The sequence below is a fragment of the Artemia franciscana genome, chromosome 16, assembly GCF_032884065.1.
Source record: "Artemia franciscana chromosome 16, ASM3288406v1, whole genome shotgun sequence".
Lineage (NCBI taxonomy): Eukaryota > Metazoa > Arthropoda > Branchiopoda > Anostraca > Artemiidae > Artemia > Artemia franciscana.
In genome coordinates this window covers 6,543,379-6,571,082 of record NC_088878.1, presented here as the reverse complement: position 1 = coordinate 6,571,082, position 27,704 = coordinate 6,543,379, and the positions used below count along the sequence as shown (strand labels likewise).

The window sequence follows — 27,704 nt, the reverse complement described above, 5'->3', positions numbered from 1 at the left end:
CAGTGCCACAAAAATAAGAAATTTATGGAACTTAAGCTCAGACAAAGCCATCTCAAAATATTGCACCTGGACATTACTTCTAATACCATACCTTTAAAATCCGGTTCTATAAACATTGGACCTAACAACCCTTACCGGCAGGTCATACAACTATTTTTGGAATTATTCAATTATGTGCATTTTTGAGGACTGTATTTCTGGAAGCTAGTCCCCAAAGAGTCCCATAGCAATGCAAGCCAAAAGTTAAAAATTTCTTCCTTTTTAAATATTCAATAGTGTATTATATTATACCTTCATGTTTTATGGCTTCAAAAGAATAATAGGAATTTCAAAGAAAACTTACCTAAAGTATTATCCTTAAAAATACATTCTTCTAAAGGGATTTGAGGTACTTTTTTTCTCATAAGGATTCACTGTATTCGAATTCCTTTTTCCTTTTTTTCCTTTGTGCGTCATAAATTTTTCTTGGTAATTATCTAAATTTCTGGATATTTTCATAGAATACACTCCTTATGGGCAAGGCTTAGACGGGATTTTGGACATTTTTCATTCTGCTTTATATTTGTTTGGCAGTATTTAGAGCTACTGGAAAGAGGTTTGCTTACAGTGGAAAGATATCGCAAGAAAGGCTAGGTTTTTTTACTATAGATTTTTTTGTTATTTTAGTGTATTTTGTAGCATTGAAGACTTATTTTCTCAAATCCAATGTTTTTTATATTTTAAACGCAACTGATGTTTCGGTATTTTTAATGTTCAAATGTAAATGTAAATAGAACAAACACAGTTTTGAAAAAGATATTTGGGAACGAAAAAAATATTGACTGAGACCTTGAGGTATTATAGACACCAAATAACAATCTTAAATAAAAAGACCTCAAGCAGCATAAGCTGGAATTTGTATTATTCCTTCGTTATTGAAAAGACAATTTTATGTTATTGTCTTCATATGCTTTAAACTTCGTATAATAAAACAAACTTGAGGGAAAATTCATTTAAAGCATTACCTCTAGAAAAATTAAACGGTTTTAAAAGAAATTTAAAGTTATTCTTTTTTATAACCATTCATTATGGTTAAAATATTCATTTTTTTCATCTATACTACGGACACTTACCAGTACACGAAATATATATATATATATATATATATATATATATATATATATATATATATATATATATATATATATATATATATATATATATATATATATATATATATATAATCTATATATATAAAAATAAGTTGTCTGTCTGTGGATGTGTGGATGGATGTGTGGATGGATGTGTCAGGTGACGTCACCTGAAAAAACTGGATTAGGTGACGTCAAAACTGAAAAAACTAAAAAAAGGCAAAAACTACAAAAAAAACTAAAAACTAATAAAAAAAATAAAAAAGCTAAAAAACTAAAAAAACTATAAAGGTAAAAACCAATAAAAAACTAAAAAAAAAACTGAAAAAACTAAAAAAAGGCAAAAACTACAAAAAAAAACTAAAAACTAATAAAAAAAGTAAAAAAGCTAAAAAACTAAAAAAACTAAAAAAACTAAAAAAAGGTAAAAAACTAAAAAAAATAAAAAATAAAAAAAAACTAAAAAAAAGGAAAAAACTGAAAAATAAGCTAAAATAAAGGTAAAAACCAATAAAAAACTAAAAAAAAAAAGGAAAAAACTAATAAATGACGACACTCAAAGAGAAAGCGACCAGGACAAAAAACTAAAAAAAAAGGCAAAAACTACAAAAAAACTAAAAACTAATAAAAAAAATAAAAAAGCTAAAAAACTAAAAAAACTAAAAAAAGGTAAAAAACTAAAAAAACTAAAAACTAAAAAAAAACTAAAAAAGATAAAAACTAAAAGAACTAAAAAAGAAAAAAATAAATGACGACACTCAAAGAGAAAGCGACCAGGACAAAAGGAATGTTCGATTAGCAATCAACAAAGCACCGGGACACAGGGAGTATAAATGACGACCAGGACACAAGTAAAAAAAAAAATTAACAAAACTAAAAAGAAGGTAAAAACTACAAAAAAACTAAAAAGAAAAAAAAACTAAAAACTAATAAAAAAACTAAAAAATCTAAAAATCTAAATAAACTAAAAAAGAAAAAAAAAGGAAAAAAATAAAGGAGAAAAACAAAACTAAAAAACGAATGTATATACAGACCGGTACACCGGGATACAAATGACGACCGGGACACAGGGAATATAAATAACGACCGGGACACAGGGACACAACTACAACGGGGACACCGGGGGAAACAGGGGGATATAAATGACGACCGGGACAAAAAAACTAAAAAGAAAAAAAAACTAAAAACTAATAAAAAAAACTAAAAAATCTAAAAATCTAAATAAGCTAAAAAAGAAAAAAAAAGGAAAAAAATAAAGGAGAAAAACAAAACTAAAAAACGAATGTATATACAGACCGGGACACCGGGATACAAATGATGACCGGGACCCGGGACACAGGGAATATAAATGACGACCGGGACACAGGGACACAACTACAACGGGGACACCGGGGGAAACAGGGGGATAACCTGACAATCTATTTATATGCAAAGACAATGGGACAGCAAAGAATGTTGTATATTCGCAAGTTTTACGTAGTTAAAACCATATATATATATATATATCTATATTCACAGGTGGGACATAGGGACACAACTACAATGGCGCGTAACTATTATGGCGCGTAACGACTTACGCGCGCGGGGGGGCTTGGGGGGGGCGCGAAGCGCCCCCACCAACTAGGTGTTGGGGTGGCGCGAAGCGCCACCCCAACAGCTAGTATATGTATATAAATAAGTTGTAAGTATGTTTGACGACTGACGTCATTATATGGATTGAGCATTATGACGCCATTATAAGTATATAAGGGGGCGATTCAAAGAGAATATTTAGTATGAATCCTACAATGGCAGAAGAAACAGCCGAGGAATCAAATTGTGCGAGAAATCTACATATATAAAAATAAGTTGTCTGTGTGTGTCGAGTGACGTCATGTTTGTGTGTCGACTGACGCCGAGTTTGGCGACTGACGTCATTATAAGGATTGAGCTGTGTGCGTCATGAAGTTGTTTGACGACTGACGTCATGTTTGTCAACTGATGAAATTACATACCGGGACACAAATGACGACCGGGACACAGGGAATATAAATGACAACCGGGAACCTCAAAGAGTAATTACAGACTGGGACACCCGGACACAAATCACGACCGGGACACAGGGAATATAAATGACGAGCGGGACACAGGGACACAACTACAACGGGGACGCCGGGGGCACAGGCGGGATGTATAAATGACGACCGAGACACAGGGATTGTTCGAATAGAAATTACAGACCGGGACACCGGGACACAAATGACGACCGGGACACCGGGACACAGGGAATATAAATGACGACCGGGATACTCAAAGAGAAATTACAAACTGGGTCACCGGGACACAAATGACGACCGGGACACAGGGACACATCATTAGAATAATGAGGCATAGATCTGAATACGGATTGTTTTTCCCATGGACAATTATATGTTGCATGTTCAAGAGTCAGTAAACCTGACAATCTATTTATATGCACAGACAATGGGACAGCGAAGAATGTTGTATATTTGCATGTTTTACGTAGTTAAAGACATATATATATATATATATATATATATATATATATATATATATATATATATATATATATATATATATATATATATATATATATATAAAAATAAGTTGTCTGTCTGTGGATGGATGGATGGATGTGTCAGGTGACGTCACCTGAAAAAACTGGATTAGGTGACGTCAAAACTGAAAAAACTAAAAAAAGGCAAAAACTACAAAAAAAACTAAAAAGTAATAAAAAAAATAAAAAAGCTAAAAAACTAAAAAAACTATAAAGGTAAAAACCAATAAAAAACTAAAAAAAAAGTGAAAAAACTAAAAAAAGGCAAAAACTACAAAAAAAAACTAAAAACTAATAAAAAAAGTAAAAAAGCTAAAAAACTAAAAAAACTAAAAAAACTAAAAAAAGGTAAAAAACTAAAAAAAATAAAAAATAAAAAAAATAAAAAATAAAAAAAAACTAAAAAAAAGGAAAAAACTGAAAAATAAGCTAAAATAAAGGTAAAAACCAATAAAAAACTAAAAAAAAAGGAAAAAACTAATAAATGACGACACTCAAAGAGAAAGCGACCAGGACATGTACACCGGGATACAAATGACGACCGGGACACAGGGAATATAAATAACGACCGGGACACAGGGACACAACTACAACGGGGACACCGGGGGAAACAGGGGGATATAAATGACGACCGGGACCTGACAATCTATTTATATGCAAAGACAATGGGACAGCAAAGAATGTTGTATATTCGCAAGTTTTACGTAGTTAAAACCATATATATATATATATATCTATATTCACAGGTGGGACATAGGGACACAACTACAATGGCGCGTAACTATTATGGCGCGTAACGACTTACGCGCGCGGGGGGGCTTGGGGGGGGCGCGAAGCGCCCCCACCAACTAGGTGTTGGGGTGGCGCGAAGCGCCACCCCAACAGCTAGTATATATATATATATATATATATATATATATATATATATATATATATATATATATATATATATATATATATATATATATCTATTCACAGGTGGGACACAGGGCCACAACTACAATGGCGCGTAACTAATATGGCGCGTAACGACTTACGCGCGCGGGGGGGCTTGGGGGGGGGGGGGGGGGTGCGAAGTGCCCCACCAACTAGGTATTGGGGTGGCACGAAGCGCCATCCCAACAGCTAGTTTTAGTATAAATCGTACAATGGCAAGAGAAACAGCCGAGAAGCGGCTAAAAGAGATAATGTCAAAAGGATTGCGGCTAAAAGAGAAAGTAAGAAGAGAAAGCGTGCTGAGGAATCATAAGAACAACGTGAAAACGGCCTTGCGGCTCAAAGAGAAATTACCAAAAAAATCATGCCGAGGAATTACAAGAACAACGTGAAAACAGGCTAGCGGCTCAAAGAGATAATGCCAAAAGAAAGCGTGCCGAGGAATCACAAGAACAACGTGAAAACAGGCTTGAGGCTCAAAGAGATAATACCTAGAGAAAGCGTGCCGAGGAATAACAAGAACAACGTGAAAATTATCTCCTGGCATTCAGATACAGTCCAGTCGATGAGTATATCTTGAATAGATGTGTTCAAATCGGGACTATTTCTAAAATTTTTCCCTATTGCAAGGCCTTGAAATTTAATGGTGGAACAATGAAAATGTGTTGCGCCTCAGGAAAAGTTGAACTTCCTCAACTGGCTGCAACACCAGAGCCATTGAAGACTTTGCTTACTGGAACTACGTCAGAATCTAAGGGTTTTTTAGTTAAACATCAGATAATATAACTCATGTTTCCAAATGACGTCGTTTGGTGCCCAAATCCAAAATCAAGATCAATTTATGTCTACTTTCAAAGTAAAAGGACAAATTTATCGTAGAGTAGGGTCCCTTCTACCATTCTCAGGTGAGAATCATAAATTTTTACAACTGTACTTCATCAGTGATAGCAATTTTGAATTGAATGCACGTTGCGAAGTTTCCCCCGACGTTGGAAGGACTATCGTTTCCCAATTGCAACATCTTTTCCACGAAAATAATGATTTAGTGCGCCTGTTCAAAACAGCAATCGATTTGATGCCTACTGATACCCATAAAATTGTTATTTCCGCTGACAAAACGCCTACTGGCGAACATGTGCGTAGATACAGTGCTCCAACTATCGACGAAGTGGCAATCGTTATGGTCGGTGATCATTTTTTACCTCGAGATATTATTCTTCATAAGCGAAACGCTCAGTTAGTAAGAATTGCTGAAACTCATCGATGCTACGATGCCCTACAATATCCTACCATTTTTTGGGATGGAGCCGACGGCTATCACTTTAATAATAAATTGATAGATCGATCCACTAACTAACAAACGGATAAGAAATGCAGCGCAATGAATTATTATCCCTATTGACTGTTTTTGTGATTGTAACCGGTCCGACGTCCTTTGAGTATTTGATAACTGTAAACGGTACTATACATGACACTTACCGTAGTGCATGCCAAACCCTGATCAAAATTCAAAAATGTGTCGAAAATGAAAATGAAGAGATAAGACATGGGCGGTTAAAAGATATGCAAAAACGAAAATTAGAGCGTCAAAAAAGAAATGAAGAGTAAAGACACAAGCGTTTATGACATGCAATAGCGAGCAAGTAAGCGAGTCAAAAATGAAAACGAATAGAAAAGACACACGCGGTTGTAAGACATGCGACACAAAGCATGTGAGCGACTCGGTGAAAATCAACCTGGTCAGCGAAAATCAAAACGTACCAATACTGATATTGATAGCTATGATGACTGGGTTTGGGGTTTTGACATGCATAAGCTCGTCAATGTCTACCATACCTGTGTTAAAAAAACAAAGATTCGGCGAAATACATTTCATAATGTCAAAAGACAAGCCGAGGCAAAAGAAGAAGTTTTTGTCCCACCACCTGAACAATTGAAAGAAATAAAAGTTCGGCAATATGTCTTTCATAATGACAAAAGACAAACCAAAGGAAAACTTAAAGGTCTTAAAAAAACGTACTATACAAAGGCCTTACTTCTAATTTACGGTCCCTTCGGACGCCAGGACATCAAGAGTAATCTCAAATTGTCAGTGTTTAGAAGACAAGCTACAGTGATTTTCCATATGAAGAAGCCTACCGCGTGCCGAGTACCGGGACCCGGCGGCGAGTCCCTGGCACCCTGGCAATGGTGCGTACACAGTACAGGAGCTTATTCGAGGGGCTAGTATTAAGTTTGAGGGGGAGGAGAAGTGATAAAAATAGTAATTATTTAAAATGTTTTGTAATCTGAAATTTGGGAAAGGTTTGATTCTATCTCTAAACTCATACCAATACGAACCCGTATTACGAGCTTGGAAGTAAAGACATTCTTCCCTTTAAACTATCGTTTATTAAGCGGCTTACTGCATAGGGCTTCACAAAGAATAGCAGTGACTATGAAAAAAATGTCTATATTATTGCCATAGTTTACAAAAGCCAATAATTCTGAAAGGATTCAGTTTGGGGATGTCATTTTGTTAATAGACTTTTATAAGGACTTTAGCCAAGTTATACGAGTTCTTCCAGCTTTTTTTATTACATCGATGTCATGTTGAAATATTGAAGGCCCTAAACATAGAAGACAGGTCGCACTTCTGGGCCAAAAGACCATTACCCCCAAGAATATTCTAGGAAATACTCGAACTTAATATTGCACACTAGGAAGGTTTCAACAAGGATAATTAAACCCCTTGTTATTGCTTCCTACTAATGAACTTGATAGCATGTTTGGTGGATATTTCAAGATAAAAGTATTTACCGCTATTTGAAAAGATTGTCCATTTATTTTAGTCGCAAAAGCAATAGTTTCAGGTAGGTCGAATTGCTGAAGGCTACATCCACAGAATATTAAAGTTGGGAAATGTTGCAAATACTAGGCTTTTGCAATAGAAACGACTATCAGAACAACACTCTAGCTTTGCCTATAGAAAAGAGAGCATTTTCCCTTCTATATGTACTAGCGCAGCCCTATCCCGGTTTACTATTGCGCTTGCTAACCGCTTGCATCCACTTTATAAGTACTTGTGAAGCTCTATCCTGGTGTGCTATCAGAGTCTCCAATCCCTCATATCCCCTCTCTATGTCCGGCCGCTGGCGTACCCGTCTACTCTGAGCAGAGCTCTACCCCTTTAATCCCATTAAAGCCCTGTTGTTCCGAACAAACATATAGGGGGTATACTAGGAGCCAACAGAAGTTATCAACCCCTTGCATATGGTCTTTCGACCATCTAGTCTTACTGTTTAGATAACGGTTTCTTGGAACAAGCGTTTGATTGCCAAGAATATTGTTGTAGTGCTGCAACAGCCTCATATCGTAAAAACCGTATCTCAATGTTTAATGGAGCACTCCCAACCGTCTGACAAGCATTACGTGATCATTTTGGCCTTAAGTGTTGGTATAAGAAAAAAGAAACCTGGTATAACTGCTTATACATAGTTGAAGTGATGAAGTGAAAAGGTATCCAATAAAAGAAGTTTTGATATGGATTATAATATACGATTGGAAGAGGTTCGTCATATATGTTTCTTTGTCGTATACTTTGTGGATGGGGACTGTTTTTCATATAGTTTTGATTTATCAAAATACTTTTACAATCCCTTTTGTAACCGAATTGTATGCAATTGCGTATCATATATCATATTTAGTTTAAAAACACCCCTCCCTACAAGCCATTTTTGAACTTTTGAATTCAATCCATGGATTATATTTTGAACATGGACCTTCAGGGAAAGGTAGAGAGCAATATTAAAACTAAAAAGAGCGTTTACCGAATTGAATATGTTTGTATATCGTATATCATCATTCGTTTTAAAGAACATCCCTCCGTACTGGGCAATCTTGAACTTATTAATTCATTCCATGGGTTATTTCTGAGCCTGGACCTTCAGGGTAGGTAAAGATCAATATAAGCAATAAAAAGAGCACTTACCAAAATTTATACGTCTGTTAATCATATTTCATCCTTCATTAAAAAGACCCTTCTCTACTAGTCATCCTTGAACTTTTAAATTCAGTCCATGGATTATTTTTGAACCTGAACCTTCAAGGGATGGTAAAGAGCCTGAATCTTCAGGATATGAGAAAGTCACCATCTAGTCTTCATGTTATGTCTTGAGATAATTGTTTCCAGAAATTTTTGCCAACATTCCGAAGACAAACCCTATCGCATTTGAATGACATCGATTAATTTACAGTCATAAATGGCGTTGTTTTTATTTTTATACCCAATATACCCTACCATATTTTTCAAGTAAAGTTACAGATGGCACCACAACCAATTTTTAAGTTAGGTTATATTATGTTAACTGATTTTGAGTTTGGTTCATTTGAGCTCAATAAGCGTGTGTGTAATCTCTTCTGAATTCCTATATTAAAAAAAAATCAAAGTTAAAAAAATAAATAAAAAAAAATATTCAGAATAAAAAAAGGGTCTTCTCGAGGGCTAAGCCCGTAAACCAGGCGAAGACAGTGTCTGTGCTCTTTTTAGTTTTAGTATTGCTCTTTACTATCCCCTGAAGGTCAAGGCTCGGAAACAATCTACCAATTGAATTCAAAAGCTCAAGAATGGCTGTTAGGGAGAGATGTTTTCTAAGAATAATGATGATATATGATGTACATAGACAAACAATTCGGTAAATGCTCTTTTCAGTTTTGATATTGTTCTATACCATTTCCTGAAGGTCTAGGACCTAGACCTACAGGAAATGGTATAGATTGAATTCAAAAGCTCAACAATGGCTATTAGGATGAGCTGTTTTTAAAACAAATGATGAAATTTGATGCACAAACACATTCAAAAAATTCATGGATTCAATTCAAAAGTTTAAGAATAGCTAGCAGGGATGGGTGTTTCAAAACAAATAATGATATATGATATACAAACACATAAGATTCGGTAAAATGTTCCTTTTAGTTTTGATATTGCTGTTTACCTCCTGCTGAAGCCCCAGATTCAAAAATAATTCATGGATTGAATTCAAAAGTTCAAGAATAACTATTATGAGGGTGTTTTTAAAACGAATGATGATACATGATATACAAACCCATACAATTCAGTAAATGCTCTTTTTAGTTTTAATATTGCTCCTTACCTTCCCCTGAAGGTCTAGGTTGGAAAAATAATCCATGGATTGACTGTAAAAGTTCAAGAATGGCTAGTAGGGATATTTGTTTTTTAAACTATACATGGTATATGATATACAAACAAATACAATTCGGTAACTAAAGGGATTTTAAGTGTACCTTGATAAACTAAAACTATATGAAAAACAGCCCTCATCCACTAAGCATATGACACAAAAACAAATATTACGAATCCTTTCCAATTGTATATAAGAATCCCTATCAAATCTTGTTACTTCATGCTCACTTTAACTACTGGTAATATGTTAAACCAGTTTCCTTTTCTTTTATACTGACACACAAGCCCAAAATGGCCACATAAGGCTCAACAGTTAGTCAGGAGCACTCCATAACATTGAGATACGGCTTTTACAATATGAGGCTGTAGCAGTAATAAAAGAATATTCATGGTAATTAAATGATTGTTCCCTGAAGCTGTTTATTCAGCAGTAAGACTAGATGGTTGACAGACCATATGCAAGGGTTGGTAGCTTCTTTTGGCTCCTAGTATACTCCTTACGTGTGTGCTCGGAATAACAGGGCTGTCATGGGATTAGAAAGGTCGGACATTACTTGGAGTAGAGGGGTTTTGCTATGACTGGACATACAGAGGGGATACAAAGGATTGGTAAATCCAATGATACATCAAGATAGGGTAGCGCTAGTACGTATAGAGGGGATACGAGGGGTTAGCAAGTCCATTAGTACACCGGTATAGGGCTGTGTTAGTGCATATAAAGGGGATACTACTGAAGAGTCATTTTGCTTCAATGTATTTTTTTTCTAGAGCCAATTAATATAAAAGAGGTGGTCTTATAAACACCAGAAGCATATTTGATTAGAAACTGAGGATGCTAGTGCCCTTTTTAAGAATTAAAAGTAATAAGAGGGTTATCATCCTCCTTCCATGATTTTTTTTTGCCCCGTAAGACATCCAAAGAAAATTTTAGGATAGTTTCTCTGTTATAGATATTCCAAAGGTCAAGTAACTATAAGGGGTTGGAATAGCCCCCAAGTCTCTAACGGTAAGGGCTTAAAATTATGCAAGTTAGTCAATGTTTATATATGTGATTTTTTATTGGGATAAAAAACAAGTTTTTTTAAATGAAAGTAAGGAGCAACATTAAAACTTAAAACGAACAGAAATTACTCCGTATATTAAAGGGGCTTTTCCTCCTCAACGCCCCGCTCTTTACGCTAAAGTGTGACTCTTTCTCTTAACTCTATTTTTAAAATAGTAAGAAAATTTTGATGGGCATAACTGATCTTGATGATTTTATATTTAAATAACTTATATATTTAAAATCAATAATAACTTATATATTTAAAATCAGCATTAAAATGCGATTCTTTGATGTAACTATTGGTATAAAAATTCCATTTTTTAGAGTTTCGGTCACTATTGAGCCGGATCGCTCCTTACTACAGTTCGTTACCACGAACTGTTTGAAAAAGAATGATTTTTTGCGCTTGCGAATGATTTTTTGTGTGAAATCTTGATTAGACCCTCCCTACCTGTCTCCCAAAAATTTTCGTACATTTTTTTTATTTTTATTTATTAAAGAAGTTTTTCATTTATTTGATTCTGACGTTTCTCAAAATAGCCTCTGCAAAATTATTGACTATTTCGACATTCTGTAAAATAAGAATAGGCTTATATAAAACATATCAGGAAAAAACATTAAAATTACTTAAATTTATTCATTTGTTTTATTTTTAAGGAATGGCAATGAAGATATTGAACAAATGAAAATTTTCTGCTCAATTTGCATACACTTACAGCCAACGGCGCCCTCTACTTTAATTTAATAATAATAAAAGTTCAAAAACTACGAAATTATTGCAACCATTGGATTTTTTTTTCAAATTTTGCTCTCCTAAAATTTCTGCATCCAGGGCAAGTGCCCTCTCTATGCATTTTTCACCCCTAGACATGCTTGACTCCAAGCATTTCTGTCAAAAGACCATATCTACAATATCTCATGAATAGTTCAGGCTATTACGCTGAAAATATTATTCTCGTTGTGCTTCATTTTCGTTCATCATGATTCCAGACATATTTTCCATACATTTTCTTTAGCTGTTCGGATTCATCCATCATCTTGTGTAATTTACATGTAGTTATAGATATATGACAATTTTCCGAGTTTTTCTCCTGTAAATATATTTTAGTTTCTAATCACGCTGTTACGTAGTTCAGTAACAACCAGGTATGTTTCATGGCTTATACCTTCTGAAATAACCATAGTATGGATTTGCATTTTATAATTCAATTGAGATTTCCGATTTGCCACCCTACGACTTGAAACTATAGAATAATAGGATAATTATGCAAATCCATACTATGGTTATTTCAGAAGGTATAAGCCATGAAACATACCTGGTTGTTACTGAATTACGTAACAGCGTGATTAGAAACTAAAATATATTTACAGGAGAAAAATTGAATTATAAAATTATGACTTCAATTTAATTCCTCTTTCCCGTTTATCTGACACCGAAACTGAAATAACACGTTCCTTCATTCCATTGTAATTTCAACTTGTCTTCAAATCGCAAATTTCACCGCACCTCGGTTTGGGACGAGGGTCAGTGGCGTGACTCTGTAAGCTTAGCCAGAGTCGACCCAGGTCTAAATGGGTACTTGGAGAAATCTGGGGAAGGTAAACAGGAAGGGTGTGTGAAAGCACAGGATGGCTGGCCCCCAACCCCCCATTGCACTTCCTGGCTGAAGGGCCAAGAAACGGAGATCAGCACCGCCGGTACGGACTGTAAGGTCTAATGCCATATCCTCCATATTCTCGTTAACAATTGAAAAAGATTCTCACTTTCACCTGTTCCTTACCTTTTTTTTAACCTTTCAGGGTAATTCGTGGTCTTGTATATGTATCAAAGATACAAAAAAGAAAACAATAAGACCACCTTGGGAAAAAGTTTTGTAATCAACTGCATATCAATGTGACGTCATGTTATTCTTCAGTAAATTATGTTTTAGCATAATTATCGTGTCATTCCTTAGTCTTAAATCATGTGGTGGGATATCAGCAATGGCAATTTAATTAAGAAATACTTGCGTAAATTCAGTACCTCCACCCTGTTTTTCTTCACATAAACGTACATTTTATAGGATTTATATTCTCCAGGGATTTGTAGTGATTGTCCCAGTTTTTTCTTTTCTAATTAGGGATTTCGCTTACGATTTTTCGTGATCCTCGCAGTGACTTGCCAATTTAACCGAAGATTATCGTGTTATTCGTTGGCAAATCACCAAGTTCAATTGAATTAAGAAATTTTTCGCATATTCAATTACTCTTTCCTGTTTATCCTTCAAAGCCTCTAAAATAACTGAAACGTTCAGCTTTTGTGATCCAGGGCTCATTCTTAATGAATTGGGCCAAAATTTAAGATTTAGTGTAAAGAGAGAGGTACTGACGAGGGGGTGAACCCTCTCATATGTGTAATAAAAACATGAGAATAAAAAATTTTTTACGTAAGCTAGTTTATAAGTTACGTATATCTTTTACTAATAAAAAGATTCGTAAAAAATTAAAAGTTCTAGTTGCCTTTTTTATTAACCAAAAAATTGGAGGGCAACTAGGCTTCCTCCCCCGCTCTTTTTTTATCAAAATCATTCGATCAAAATTATGAGAAAGCCATTTAGCAAAAAAAATTAAAAAATATGCAAATTTCGTTTTAATTATTTCTCTGCGAAGAGCCAAAATCCGTGTCCGTCCGTGGCCGAGTGGTTAACGCGCCGAACTCACGAGCGAAGGGTCGCTGGTTCGAATCTCGGTGGTGCCGACCGTTTGGTTTTAGGACGAGGGTTAGTGGCGTTTCCCCGTAAGACAAGCCAAAAGTTTACCCAGCTTCAAATGGGTACCTAGAGAAATCTAGGGAAAAGCACGGGAAAGCGTCGGATGACTTGCCCCCAACCACGCATTGCACCCCGGCCGAGGGCGGAGAATCAGGAGATCGGCACCTGCGCTACGCGAACCCTTATCGGTTTGCATGCGAAAGTTTGCTTTTTTTTTGCTTTTTGAAGAGCCAAAATCAAAACATGCATTGATTCAAAAACGTTCAGAAATTAAATAAAAAAAACAAGTTTTTTCAACTGAAAGTAAGGAACGACATTAAAACTTAAAACGAACAGAAATTACTTCGTATATGAAAGGGGCTGCTTCCTCATCAACGCCCCGCTCTTTACGCTAAAGTTTTTTACTGTTTTAAAAAGAAGAGTTGAGAGAAAGCGTCAAACTTTAGCGTAAAGAGCGGGGCGTTGATGAGGAAGCAGCCCCTTTCATATACGAAGTAATTTCTGTTCGTTTTAAGTTTTAATGTCGCTCCTTACTTTCAGTTGAAAAAACTTGTTTTTTTTATTTAATATCCTTCAAAGGCGCTAAAATAACACGTTCTTTCATTTAATTTTGTTTTTAATTGTCTTCTAACCGACACTGAGCTGCTCAACATTTTTATTGCAAAGTTTTCGTTCACAATTTAATGTAATTCTCGCTGTGCGTCATTTTCATTCATCACCTCATATTTTTTTTCCATACCCTTTTCTTTAGCTGTTTCGTCTCATTCATCATCTCGCTTAATTTTGCATAAACTTTTTTCATTTCACTTTAATTACGTTGTCATATAATTCAGTAACAACCAGGCATGTTCCATGGCAAATACCCTTTGAAATATCTAACCCACGAATTAGCATAATTATTGTGTTATTCTTTGGCAAATCAGCTATTAAATTGAACAAGAAATTTTGGCGTGGATTCAATTCACCATTCTTGTCTTTCTTCCGCAGACGCTAAAATAACAGGTTAATTCTTTCCATTAAAGTTTTGACTTGTCTTTTAACCGCAGATTTCACCGTATTGTATTATCGTTAACAATTCAATACAATTCTTACTGTTGCTTTTCCATGTCTTTTGCTTTAGCTTTTAAGAGCCATTTGCCATCTTATACAATTTTGCGTGCAACAAAGATACTATAAATATACGACAATCCACAAGAAAAATTGATTAGTTTGTTCTTTAAATGTAAATGAATTTCATATCACGTTATTCTTTAGTTTTAAGTCATAGGATGGTAAATAAGCAGTTTCAATCAAACAAAGATAGTTTGGCGTGAATGCATTTCTTCCTTCTTGTTTATCCTTCACAGACGACAAAATAAGACGTTCCTTCATTGTATTGGAAATTTGATTTGTCTTCTATGTGTTGATTTCGTTGTGCAGCCTTTCGTTTACGATTCAACGAGATTCTCACTGTCGCTTTTTGTATGCCTTTTGATTTGGCTGTTCGGAGTCGCTCGTCATTTGTATATTTTTGCATTCGTCATAAATACCTAAATGATAAGACCAGCCCTGAGGGAAATGACATAATTTAGGCCTACTCTTGAAACGCACATGAATGTGACGTCATTTATGTGAAAAATACTTTCCCATGATTAGGGCTCTAAATGTATTTTCCCAAACTCGTAGTCTATTTATATTGTTTTCTTTTCAAGCCAGAGAATATCAGTGTACTAATTTTTGGATAAAAATATGTAGCAGTTTTCGAGAAGAAAAATAAATACTTCAAGATATAAATGAATAAACAAAGTTGAAATTTTCAGGGGATGTTGAAAAATCTAATGAACTAAATAAAAAGATACTAGGGCATCCAGGTAATCAAAAGATGACGCTATGCAACATTATACAAGAAGATGATTGAATTCGAACAGCTAAAGCAAAAGGGATGAAAAAATGTCTAAGGCAATGCAATGATAAGCGAAAGTGAAGCTAAACGAGGATCATTTTGAAGTGCAAACAAAAATACTTCAAAACAGTTTCTACAGCAAGGAAGCAAATCAAAATTATAATAGAATAACATGTTATTTAAGCGTCTTTAAAGAATAAATAGGAAGAAGGAGTTGAATTCAGGCAAGAATTTCTTAACTCAACTGAAATCCCTGATTTGCTACCCTATGACTTGAAACTAAAGGATAACACAATAAATTTATTAATGTGTAATTTAGATAGTTCAGAGGGTATATGCAATGGAATATGCCAGGTTGTTACTGAATTACATATGCTTCACGGGCAAAATACTGGGAAGAATCAAGGTATATGGGTCTAGATAAGAATGATAAAACTCAGTAGAACCTATGAGTAGCCATAGTAAACCATAGTAGTCTAGATCTCCAGTACTTTTTTAACAACAACATGCTAAGTTAACTGATTTTTCCCTTCTCATTCTAAATTTCCAAATTGTCTCGAAGTTTCCTCAGATCTGATATTGTCAGCAGGAGTAAAAACACGCGTATGAAGTTTCAAGATTGTTCCCACTATAAAGTAGTGGTAAGGGTCTTTTGCAAATAACTAAAAGAAAGACCCACCAATTTTGCTGCTTATAAAATCCCTCTAAGTCAAAAAATAAATGCAAAGAACTAAAAATCAGACATAAAGAGGTTTCCTACTGAAAATCTGGCAAAATCCCGATGACCGACAAGCTTATTTTTTCCCGATGAGAGGGCCAGAAAACCGAAATGTTGGAAAAACTAAACATGTTAGAAGTACAGCTTCTTCACTTTCATTAAAAAATACGTCACGCCGTTTTTTTTTTTTTTTTTTTTTTTGCTTAGGCGATATCCTCTGAAAGTCTACTGCTGAGCAACAATACACGCGTTTTTAGCCCAATATTTTGAATATGTAGCCCAAATTTAATTTTGATTGAATTATATTTGGGGTTTAGTATTTTCTCCAAAAAGGTTCAAATTATACGTCATAGTTACCTACTGAATTTTTTTATGCTAAATTCGAAATATTGATAAGACTTTAATAGGGCCCATTGCATTTTTACCATTTGAAACCATTGAACAGAGGACTATGAGCTCTGAATAAAAAATTCAAGTAATTCATTTTTAAGTTCAGCTTAAATAAACAAGAGATTTTGCAGAAGGATTTAAACTTATTTTCCTTAAAAAAGCTAAAACACTTCATTTTCTAAAACAAAACAATAATTGCAATTTCAAATTCAACCCTAGATTTTTTATTAGAATTTCGCGTTTTAGTTTCTAAGCGAGCAAACTGTTTCTTTTTATTCTTCGACGTTGAATGCCAAATAGCTTGAAAGATCGATTGGATTGCTCAAAGTCGAGCTTGAGCTATAATCTGGAATTTGGAATTCAGACCATGTCGATCTCCCAAAACTTTTGGAATGGGAAACATGATTAATCAGTTTCTTACTTAGCAAGACATAGAATAGCCACAGACATGAGTTTGTTTGAGTTCTAACTTCCAGGGTCTAAGGCATCCTTGGCTTAATTCCATGGTTTTTCATGCGAGAAGTTGGAATTACCATATTTTCCAGAAAATTTGGGAAATGTTCCTATAGTACTCCAGATAAAACCTGAACAAAATTCCAGGAATATATTACGAAATTTTGCCCCAGAAATATCATTAAAATACGTTGAATTTGTAACTCCTTTCACAAGAATTTTCTACCCACGATGACTTCTGTAGTTCATTTATTGCTATTCAGGGACATCATTTCAAGGTGAAGGGAGTTAAGACCATCATGATTTCTCAAGCTTAGAGATAAATTTATTCCTATCTCCCTCCTGGAAAGTGCCATCTCCCTATCTGAAAAGTCAAATGGAAATGACGTCCTTTGCTTTTTTCAACTTTTTCGTGTAAAGATGTAAACAAAAACTAGGATACGTCGTTTGTGATAAGCAAACGTTATTTAATTTTGACTATGGTATTTTAGTGCTGTTTTTTCAGTATGGGATCTAGGTAATACCCAGTGGTTAAATAATTTGGTAAAAGTCACCCAATCGAAGGTCTTATGTTGACTTCCTGGCCACCTTTAAAACATAATCTCTCGACAGGCACGTCGTTTACGAATCCATTTCTCATCAGACATTTCCCGGAGGGATTGCACACATTCAGTCGTGCCTAGTCCTCCAGCGGGAACCTAACCTGCATGTAAATATTCCTTCTAAGAAACATTTAGCTCAATCACCTCTCTTTAAAAGCCTTCCATCTATCCTATTGTCAAATATGCACACAAGCTTCCAGCAGGAGCGCCTTAAGACTCCATTGATCCTACTTCAGATTGTCCTAAATAGTAGGCTATTTTATGGACTAGGTATAGTAGGCTGCCGATCGGAAACCATTGCACCATTTCGAGATTTGTTATGGAATCAATGATATTTGACATGGCATCAACATAAAAAAAACAGATTATAGTGAGAATTGACCCTAAAACAGACTTCATCAAGGTCTCTAGGGAATGAGTTGTTTATTAAAATTTGTAGTATTTGTTATGTAATTTTTCTCTTAATTTTTTTTTTTTGATAAATTTATCTCTGTCGTAAAAATGACTATTTTCCACAAGGACGTCCTAGTCTATAAGAATGGATAATTCGCTTTGGGTATTAAAAGATTAGTTTTGTCAGACGCTGCATTGCCACTTAGGCTGGTCTCGTGGGGGACATAATCCTTAAGATCCCATCGATTGGATTCTGCAAGATAGAAATCAATAGATATAGGAATATGGGTAAAAATCTGGGTAAAAAGGGGATTAACTACTGGTGTATCCTGTCCTAATTATTTTTTCAGACCTGACACAAAAGGAAATCTACTAAAAAATAACTTAAGGATAATCCCGAATTCATATAATTAATGCTGCTAAGCAATTATAATTATAGACTACTTAAATTTGAGTTTTGGACTAATTTTGTAAACGTTAAATATTAAGAGAAAAATTAATATTATTTTGTCAGTACGAAATTGCTGTTTCTTTTTCTTTTTCACATGGTTTTAGCCCGATGTGCGCAGGAATCATTGAAGTGGTAGGATAAAGATCCCCATCATCCTCATTTTGTAAGAGAATAAGTGAAATGCAACCATGGCAACCAAGTAGACCTATATGCACACAGGTCAAGATATTTGGGGAGGGACGGTCTTGTCAGCGTAGGTACGTGAAATGAGAATACAGGACAAAAGATTTGGTAATTTTGTAAAGCTGCGTTGCCAGATTGGGCAAATTTACACGGTCTAGGCACTTTCCTGAGGTTATTGCTCAATTCTGCAGGTTTCTGAAAGTGATTTTTAAGTGCACAAATGGTACATTTTTGGTCTAAATACTTTTCTGTTATAGCCACCACATTCAAGTTTTTCACCAGAGTAGAACTGGTTTCTCTGACACCAAATCCAAGTAAAATATACCAAAATGTGATGAAAATATAATAAGCCTTCTTCATTAACAAAATTATGGTAAAGTTAGGCTAGGTCAGACAACAATGGCCAGACACTATTTTCTATCAATACAGACCGCAAACTAAATGAATTTCATGCATGGCCAGGAAAATCGGCTCTACTTAGATGAAGGACTTGACTATGGTGGATATAACAGATAAGTACAGAAAAAATAGCTTTCGAACACCTTATTTCGAGTATACACTAAGCCTATGGTAACCTATATTTTAACCTATGGTAAGCCTATGGTAAGCCTAAGGCCTATGGTATAAATATCTACTCAATCATACACTAAGCCTATGGTAACATCGCTGCGAATGTGTTACAGTCGAAATAGTAAGAGGGATAGGAGGTTAGAGGATAAATAAAAGCTAACTTGCAGGTCGTTTTAACTCGTGAATTTTTCATAATTAAAGGGTCAAATCTCTGTTTTTTTATGAAATAAAAAATCAAGTCTATGCCGAGATTTACTTAACAAATTGTTTAGCGAAATTAGTACAACCCTGTGATTATCGTCACCTCTCATTATTAAGATATCTTCCGTTGGAAGCTATTTTAGATTGAGAAATACAAATCTTCGAATAAAACGCAATTATTGTTACCTTTCTATTGAAGTATTAAAAATAGAATTATCTCTGACTTCTAATATTAAATCTAATACTTCCTAAGTATTCTATTTACCCCCCCCCCCACCTAAAAAATGAAATATATTTTAAATGCCACTACCCTGAAGCAAATACCCTGAGGAGGGGTGGGGCTTCAGAACTCTTCTCATTCTCTGCCCTCCAGCTTCGACATTTATACAATTCTTCCAACGATTTCTTATCTTCCCTTAATCTATCATTTTTTTATCTTTACCCCTTCCCGAGGTGGATTTACGTACGCAAGGCTAACGCAGCTCTCTGATCTCTCTTTCCCGATTGACAAATGATGAAGTCTTATTGAAAATAAAATTTAATTCGATCATGAAAATTTAGTAACGCTTAAAGTCTCCATATCCCGTAAATTTTAGCAGCATGAAAACTTAGTAACTCGAATCTAGTCGAATCAGTCAACTCACACTAACAAAAGTTCAGCTGATTTTGCAAGTGCTTGTGTTACCATGCTCATCAACGGCGTAATTTCGTCAACATCCTGGGGGTGTGTGTGAGACAAAGTCGGAGCCAATTTTTCCAAATCAAGTTAAAATGACACTAGAAACTAAAAATTAATTCATTATGTACCATACAGGTATTATTTGGTACTATAAGAGTACTATAAAAGTACTTTATAGCTCTATAAAGATAATATTTACTTAAAAACTGATCTGTTTCAGTTGATGCTTGAATTATGCAGGTTTATCTTATTTCTGACTAGATTTTGAAAAAAATTCAACTGGAAGGGGGAAAACTAAGGTCTGGGGGCATTGCCCCAACCCCCTGCCGCATAGAAAATTACGTCTCTGATACTCACCCTTGTTGCCAAGAATTCTTCCCAGAAGCAAGTCTTTAGGACGTTGACTAAATTTATCTGGTTGATTTATCGTCATGTTATTGGCAACTCTGGCATCAGTCACAACTACAATATTATGGACACCTATTTTGCAAAAATACATTCCACCATAAACATCACTCCACTTATGAAATTCCTCCAACGCCACTTTACCAACTAAAGATGGAAGAACACCAAATAAGGGCCATGCCTTTGGTCCTGGTGGTAGGTTAAACTTCCTTAACTTAATATCACTAATAGCATACTGATAGATCCAGTGAATTATTATAAGCAGAGATATTGTTATGAGTAAAATCATTTCGCTACTGAAGCTATTTGTAAACTGGATTTTTAATGCAATGTTTAGCGGCAAATGCTTGATCAGTGGTTTAAGAACAGTTATATAATCCATCGGAAAGAGGTGTGGATTTTCTCCGTGACTAATTTAATTATTTTAAATCCGGTTACAAAAATTGTAGAATCGCAGTGACGTTAAACATTTTCAGTTGCTAGCCACGTTCAAAATTTCCCAGCCTTGTTCTGGGAGTTCGGTGAAATATTTCAAAAGAAAAATGAAACAAAACATCACTGTTGTGAAAAGGCGGAATAAACTTCAATTTTTAAGAAATGTCTACCACGATATTTAATGGTTGGTTTTTGGGAGAGGGATGTATCAGGGTCGTATGCAGTAAGGAGGGGAGAGGGTTACAAAAGGATTTTTTCGGGGTCTTCACCAAAAAAACTTAAAAACGCATAAAAAATTGGTTACATTCATTTTTACTTTATTACGAGTCAGACAAACATTTTAGGAGGGTGGCTAAAGCCCCGTAGCTCCCTTGGATAGGACCTTGGATGTATATTAGGCTAAGATCCTTTTTTCATGTCTTTAGTGAAATCCTTTTTTTATACCTTTAGTGAAATTTTGGGCCACTGACAGAAATCTTCTTTGATGTTGAATAATCGCAAGTTTACTTCTTTAAGAGGCTTGCTACAGATTAAGAGCCCGAAAAATCTGGAGTAATGAGCTTGAAAATATAGTTTTGAGTTCTCTCGTTGGACAAAGACCCAGAGCCGTCTAAAGGGAGAGATCTGACCGGGACAGCTGCACTTGGTGCCATGGCTGGGTGGACAATGAGGCTACAGGGTTGCTCAGTTTGATCAAATTTTTGACTTTGATTCTGCGTTTTTCCTTATAATTGAGTCGAGAGGAGGGCGCTGCAATTAATTTTTTGCGAGCACCACCAGGCCTAGGAACGGCTCTGTATTAACCTTATCTTCATATACCTTATCCATACTCCTTCTTCCTTAAATCCAAACGAAATAGCACGTTGAAAGAAAGGAGGGAACAAGTTTGTTTGCGTTGCTAAATCCGCAATTTCTAATCCTCGTTCTGGGGAGATTTTCCCCTATTTTCACGACACCATTATACTCCGACTAACCCCCTTAGAAACTTTTGCAATCCCAACGTATTCTCTCATCCTTGCCGTTACTGAGAGGTTCTGAAAACGTTTTATCCCCCTTATTTCTAGAGCATCTTAATAATTTCTGAGCTACGTCCTGAACCAAAATGATCTACTCAGTCTTTATTTTAGTTAATGGTGTATGTTTAAAATAATCATGTCCAATTTTTTATTCTTGGTCACTTTTGTTTTGCCCATTTCTGATATTTATTTTTGCTCTATTTCCTTTTAACCTAGTCTTCAGCAAATCCTTTCTATAATTGTAAATATTTCAATGTCATGTCTTGACAGTTAATTTGACATGATTTTTAGTGTTTTGTTGATTTTACAGTATTTGATGTAGAATGTGAATTCGGCAATTTTTCTCTTTTTGACTTGATTTTGTTTATCCCCTACTCTTTTTGTTTCTGTTTTGCCATTAATGGCCTGAAGTTCTTTTTAGTTCTTGGACTTCTTTTCCTTTTTTTTCTTTTGGCGTTAAATTTTACTAACCATTTTTATGCTTGTTTAGGGTTCTTTTTTTACTTTTGTCTTTCTGTATTATTTGTTTCTTTGTTTTGCTTTCTCTTCTTAGACATGTGAAGCGAATTCGGCCCTATTTGAGCTTGTGATAGCTGAAAATAAATATTATCTTATCTTATCCTCGGAGTTTTATAATGGTTTAATACCTTATTAAGAACATCGGTACAGCACCAGGGACAGTAAATTCATTGCTTTAAGTCTGGTTATCAGACAGTTTGGTGTAACAAGCTGTAAGGAAGAAGTGACTCTTGCTAATAGTAACCGAAATTCTGAAAGCAGAAGTATTGACTTTTTACAGTCATTCTGTATATTTAAAATTTATTAATTTTAAGGTTATTCACATAAATTTATGAGCCTGAGAAACGTTTGACTGTTTTCAAGAAAGAAAAAACCACTGTCGAAAGGGTGTGTGATCTTGATAAACATTGCACCACAAAATGGGCATATGAGATAATCCGATTTTAAAGGGCTCAGATTCCTATTTTAAAATACGTGAATTTAGGATTTTTTTTTATTCTGAGAAGACTGATCACGAAGATGTGTTCATTTCTTTTTTTTTTTTTTTTTTTTTTTTTTTTTTTTTTTTTTTTTTTTTTTTTTTTTTTTTTTTTAGGTGTGATTGGATCAAACCAACGGTCCTAGAAAATTCAGAGCAGGCTCATTTGAAGAGAGCTCCGCACCCCCCCCCCCGCGCGTAAGTCGTTACGCGCCATATTAGTTACGCGCCATTGTAGTTGTGTCCCTGTGTCCCACCTGTGAATATAGATAGATATATATATATATTTTCAACTACGTAAAACTTGCGAATATACAACATTCTTGGCTGTCCCATTGTCTGTGAATATAAATAGATTGTCAGGTTTACCGACTCTTGAACATGCAACATATAATTGTCCATGGGAAAAACAATCTGTATTCAGATCTATACCTCATTATTCTAATGAATGCCCTTGAGCTTTGTTGATGGTGATTGCTAATCGAACATTCCCTGTGTCCCCGTCGTCATTTATATATCCCCCTGTGCCCCCGGCGTCCCCGTTGTTGTTGTTTACCTGTGTCCCGGTCATCATTTGTGTCCCGGTGTCCCAGTCTGTAATTTCTCTTTGAGTGTCGCGGTCGTCATTTATATTCCCTGTGTCCTGGTATCCCAGTCGTCATTTTTGTCCCGGTAGTCATTTGTGTTCCGGTGTCCCGGTCTGTAATTTCTCTTTGAGTGTCGCGGTCGTCATTTATATTCCCTGTGTCCCGGTCGTCATTTTTGTCCCGGTCGTCATTTGTGTTCCGGTGTCCCGGTCTGTAATTTCTCTTCGAGTGTCCTGGTCGTCATTTATATTCCCTGTGTCCCGGTCGTCATTTGTGTCCCGGTGCTTTGTTGATGATGATTGCTAATTGAACATTCCTTGTGTCCCGGTCGCTTTCTCTTTGAGTGTCCCGGTCGTCATTTATATTCCATATGTCCCGGTGTCCCGGTCGTCATTTGTGTCCCAATGTCCCGGTGTGTAATTTCGTCAATCAACAAACATGACGTAAGTCGACACACAAACATGACGTCGCTCGACACACAGACACACAGACAACTTATTTTTATATATATAGATGTCCCGGTGTCCCGGTCGTCATTTGTGTCCCGATGTCCCGGTCTGTAATTTCGTCAGTCGACAAACATGACGTCAGTCGACACACAAACATGACGTCACTCGACACACAGACAACTTATTTTTATATATATAGACTACTTAAGTAGTTAAAAGAGATGCGCTGCAGAAAGTAGGCTTGCTGCAATTTTGAGGCTAAACAGCAATTCTAACCAGTAAGTGGGGTAAAAGCCCTAGACAGAAATTTCTAGATTTAAAGCGGTATAAAAATTGTATTTGGAGCTTCTCGGTTTCAGAGACAGTAATGCCACGCACCGGCATCCCGCAGATATGTCTGATCCGTACAAAATAAACGTCTACTATTGACAGTGATTTCAAACCCACATTAAACAAAGTAGATCCATTTAAGGCTTGATAAAATTATGTACAGTGATATATAATTTCGCATCATATATTATGGAGGAGGGCCAGTACATCTTTGCGTAGATGTGTGTAGAAAGGGGGGAGGAGAGTGCCCGAAGCCAACAAAAAATACATTAATATCCCTTTATTTTCTAACTCTCCAAACTTCCTAATGAAGCTTGTTATATGGGTGCCACAGAGGGCATATAGCTCATTCTTATAAGGGCAAAATACTGGTTAAATTCAAACTCTTACAAAATTGAAACTGGAAGAATAAAATGTTCTTTTGGGTTCGGCATCCCTTTTAAACATCTCCATTATTGTGATTTCAACTGTGTTTTTGAAAAAAATAATATTTTTAGTTTTGACGGACTTGGCACACAACCTTAGACAAACCTACGAGTTCGGTCTGACGAACACGAAATTCGTAACAAATATTTGTTTATTAGGGAAATATTTTAGTCGGTTTGTGCACTAACGCAACATTCTATCTATGCTATTTACCCCTGGAGATGGGTGTGGTGAGCGGTGAAAGCCACTGTAGACGAATTGTTGATCCTCGGTCATTATTAAGTCTGCCGTTATTATGGCATGGGTAGCTAACTCGGAGCTAATAATTAATCCTTAACTTCGATAAAGTTCTCTGAAGTTGTATAATGGATACTTGAAGCAAGTATTACTCATTACACAGTCATTAGACTCCATTTAAATTGTGATACGTAGTTTGGGTAAGTCAACTGTGTTTTGCCTTAATGTGAGGTTTTAACAGAAAAATCGTGTACAAACTTTCAGAATTTGTTTTAAGGGGAAAAGGGGGCTTCCAGTTTTATCTTGGGGGGGGGGGGGAGTGTAAACTATTTTTCCCCTTTCTTCACATGAAATTTCACGTAGGTTTTTTTTTTTTTTCATCTGGGTTATCCGACCGTCTAGCTAGTCTTCTGCTAGCATTAAACCAAAAGTAATAGTAGTTTTTGCCTGTTTATCTTGAAGACCGATACTCCTTTGTCTATTTTTATATAACTGAAATGGGTTTTGATTCATTCGGATGGTACTAGATCAAGTAATACGCAGGGACGTTCCTAGCCTTTTGAGGGGAGGGATTAGTCTTGCAAAAATATTCTTGGAGATCATTTTATACTCGGTTACTTTTAATAAACCCGAAGTGCTGAAGTTCTCGCCCCATTTAAAGTTTTAGCATTCGTAATCTTTTTATACAACTGAAGTGGATCTTTGGTCCTTTGATTTGTATTAGACTAAATAATATACACAACCTTTTCCAGCCTTTTGAGGGGAGGAGAAATATTGGTCTTACAGGAACATTTTTAGAAGCTATCTGACCCTTTGTCCCCCCCCCCAGTGTCCCGAATTTTATTTCCATGCCCTCCTCATCCCAAAATTTAACGCCTTCTCTAAACGCGAGTGTGCAAGCCAAATTTTTAAGTTGGATCGAGGAATTATTCAAGACGTGGTTTCTCAGGCACACTAAGAAAGTAGTATATTTAGAGAGGTCATTCTTTCAGAGGGGGGAGGGAAGATTCCAAAAGATGCAAAAATTTGTTAACAAAAATTAAAAGTTAAAATAGGATAAGTCCTTCTATTAGACAGTGAAAAACATATACAAAAAGTTCTGTATATTTCGACCACAGACAGCAGTGATCGTCATCAGCAGATAGACTAAAGTATTACAAATTTACCTACGCCGTGAAATTGGTAAAATTAGTTACCACAGGAACTAGCTAGAACAACTATAGAAAATTGGAATTTCTATTAAGGGGTTTTGTTTAGCCCGCGTAAAGTCCCGCATTATTTGTGTAAGCTAAACGCAAGGGATAAAGGATAGTTGAATTTGTTAGATTTATCCTGGACAAGGCTATAAGTGTCAGTTTGCGAGGGTATTTGGGGAAACATATATCCATTTTCATACATAAATTAAATTTTTATACGCTTAATATGGCATGTACGAAGTTTTTTGAACAATAAAAATAAATGGAAATGTAGGAAGAGATCATTGCGCAGTTATATTATATTAGCCTAGAAATTTATCATTTGCGAACAAATATATTTTGGTCTAATGATGCAATTATGATAAATTATGATTGGTGTAATTATAAATTATGATAAACTTATGAAAATAAGCTTTACCTTTTCCACCTAAGATTTTGCCGAGCAGTAAATCCTTTGGACGGGTATGAAATTTATCTACCTGCCGGATTGTCATTTCCTGTGCAACTTTTGAATCAGTAACAACGACTAGATTCCGCAAACCAATTTTACAAAAATAAATTCCACCATATATATCACTCCACTTCTGGAACTCCTCCAAGCCTATTTTTCCTATAAAAGATGGAAGCACTCCAACCAGTGGCCATCCTTTCGGGCCGGGTGGTAGTCTATACTTTTTCAAGCTAGTATCACTAAGGACATACTGATATAGCCAATGGAAGAATAGTAACAGCACAAACGTTGACAGAATTAGTAATTCCATCACACTTTTCATTCACAAGTAATTACGTATCCAGTGTTGCCTCTTTGCTTCCTGAAACTTACTCTCTTACCAGCAGAAAATACTGCAATACAAAAAAAAATGTTGTTAAGAAATATTTGCGCGTGTCCAGTTAAATTGACGAAGGAACAAAATATAACGCTACAAAGCAGAAATATACTGCGCAAACTGGATTTTTTTTCTTCAAATTAACTGTTAGATATAGTCACAAGTCAGTATTCTCCAAAAGATCAAAAGGAAATTGCAAAATATCGTGCCTTTGGCAACGCTGAATATTACTGATGAACAAAATTAAAGTCAATCATAAGCTCTGCGATCATAACTACACGTGGTCTCAGTATTTCAAACAACCGTACTTTATGGAAAGAGCAAGATAAGGACAGTATTTACATTAGTGAGTAATATTTAGGATGATAAATAATAGTTGAAAGATAAATATAAAATATGTTTTTATAAACCAAACAAGTTTTAGAACAAAGAGCATATAGCTCACAGGATGAGGGATAAACTTATGAATCAAGTCAATGCCAATCATGATAAACTCATGATTTAAATGAATACCACTAATATTAGAAAAAAAGGTGGTAATGAAAATTAACTCCATTTAAATGAAACAAATAAATGTTAAAACTGGCAGGAAATATCATAGTCTGCATTGAATACAGTCCTATAAGTAAGTCAATACATTATTCATAATTAGTCTTATTATTCATGGAAAGATATAT

The 27,704-nt window shown here is 35.3% G+C and overlaps 1 protein-coding gene across 3 annotated transcripts in view; it reads right to left on the bottom strand.

Annotated features, from left to right (window-relative positions):
- The window catches only part of LOC136036977 (cytochrome P450 2U1-like), a 110,806-nt gene extending 83,491 nt beyond the window's left edge, over positions 1-27,315 (bottom strand). Inside the window, exon 1 of one of the 3 annotated variants that reach the window (XM_065719378.1) lies at positions 26,619-27,315. In XM_065719378.1, the coding sequence (XP_065575450.1) occupies positions 26,619-26,973 (355 nt within the window). In that variant the 5' untranslated portion in view covers positions 26,974-27,315. Of the gene's footprint in view, positions 1-20,479; positions 20,923-26,618 lie in introns of those variants that run through there. The other 2 variants (XM_065719375.1, XM_065719376.1) reach the window with 2 other exon arrangements.
- Between the last annotated feature and the right edge of the window lie 389 nt (positions 27,316-27,704).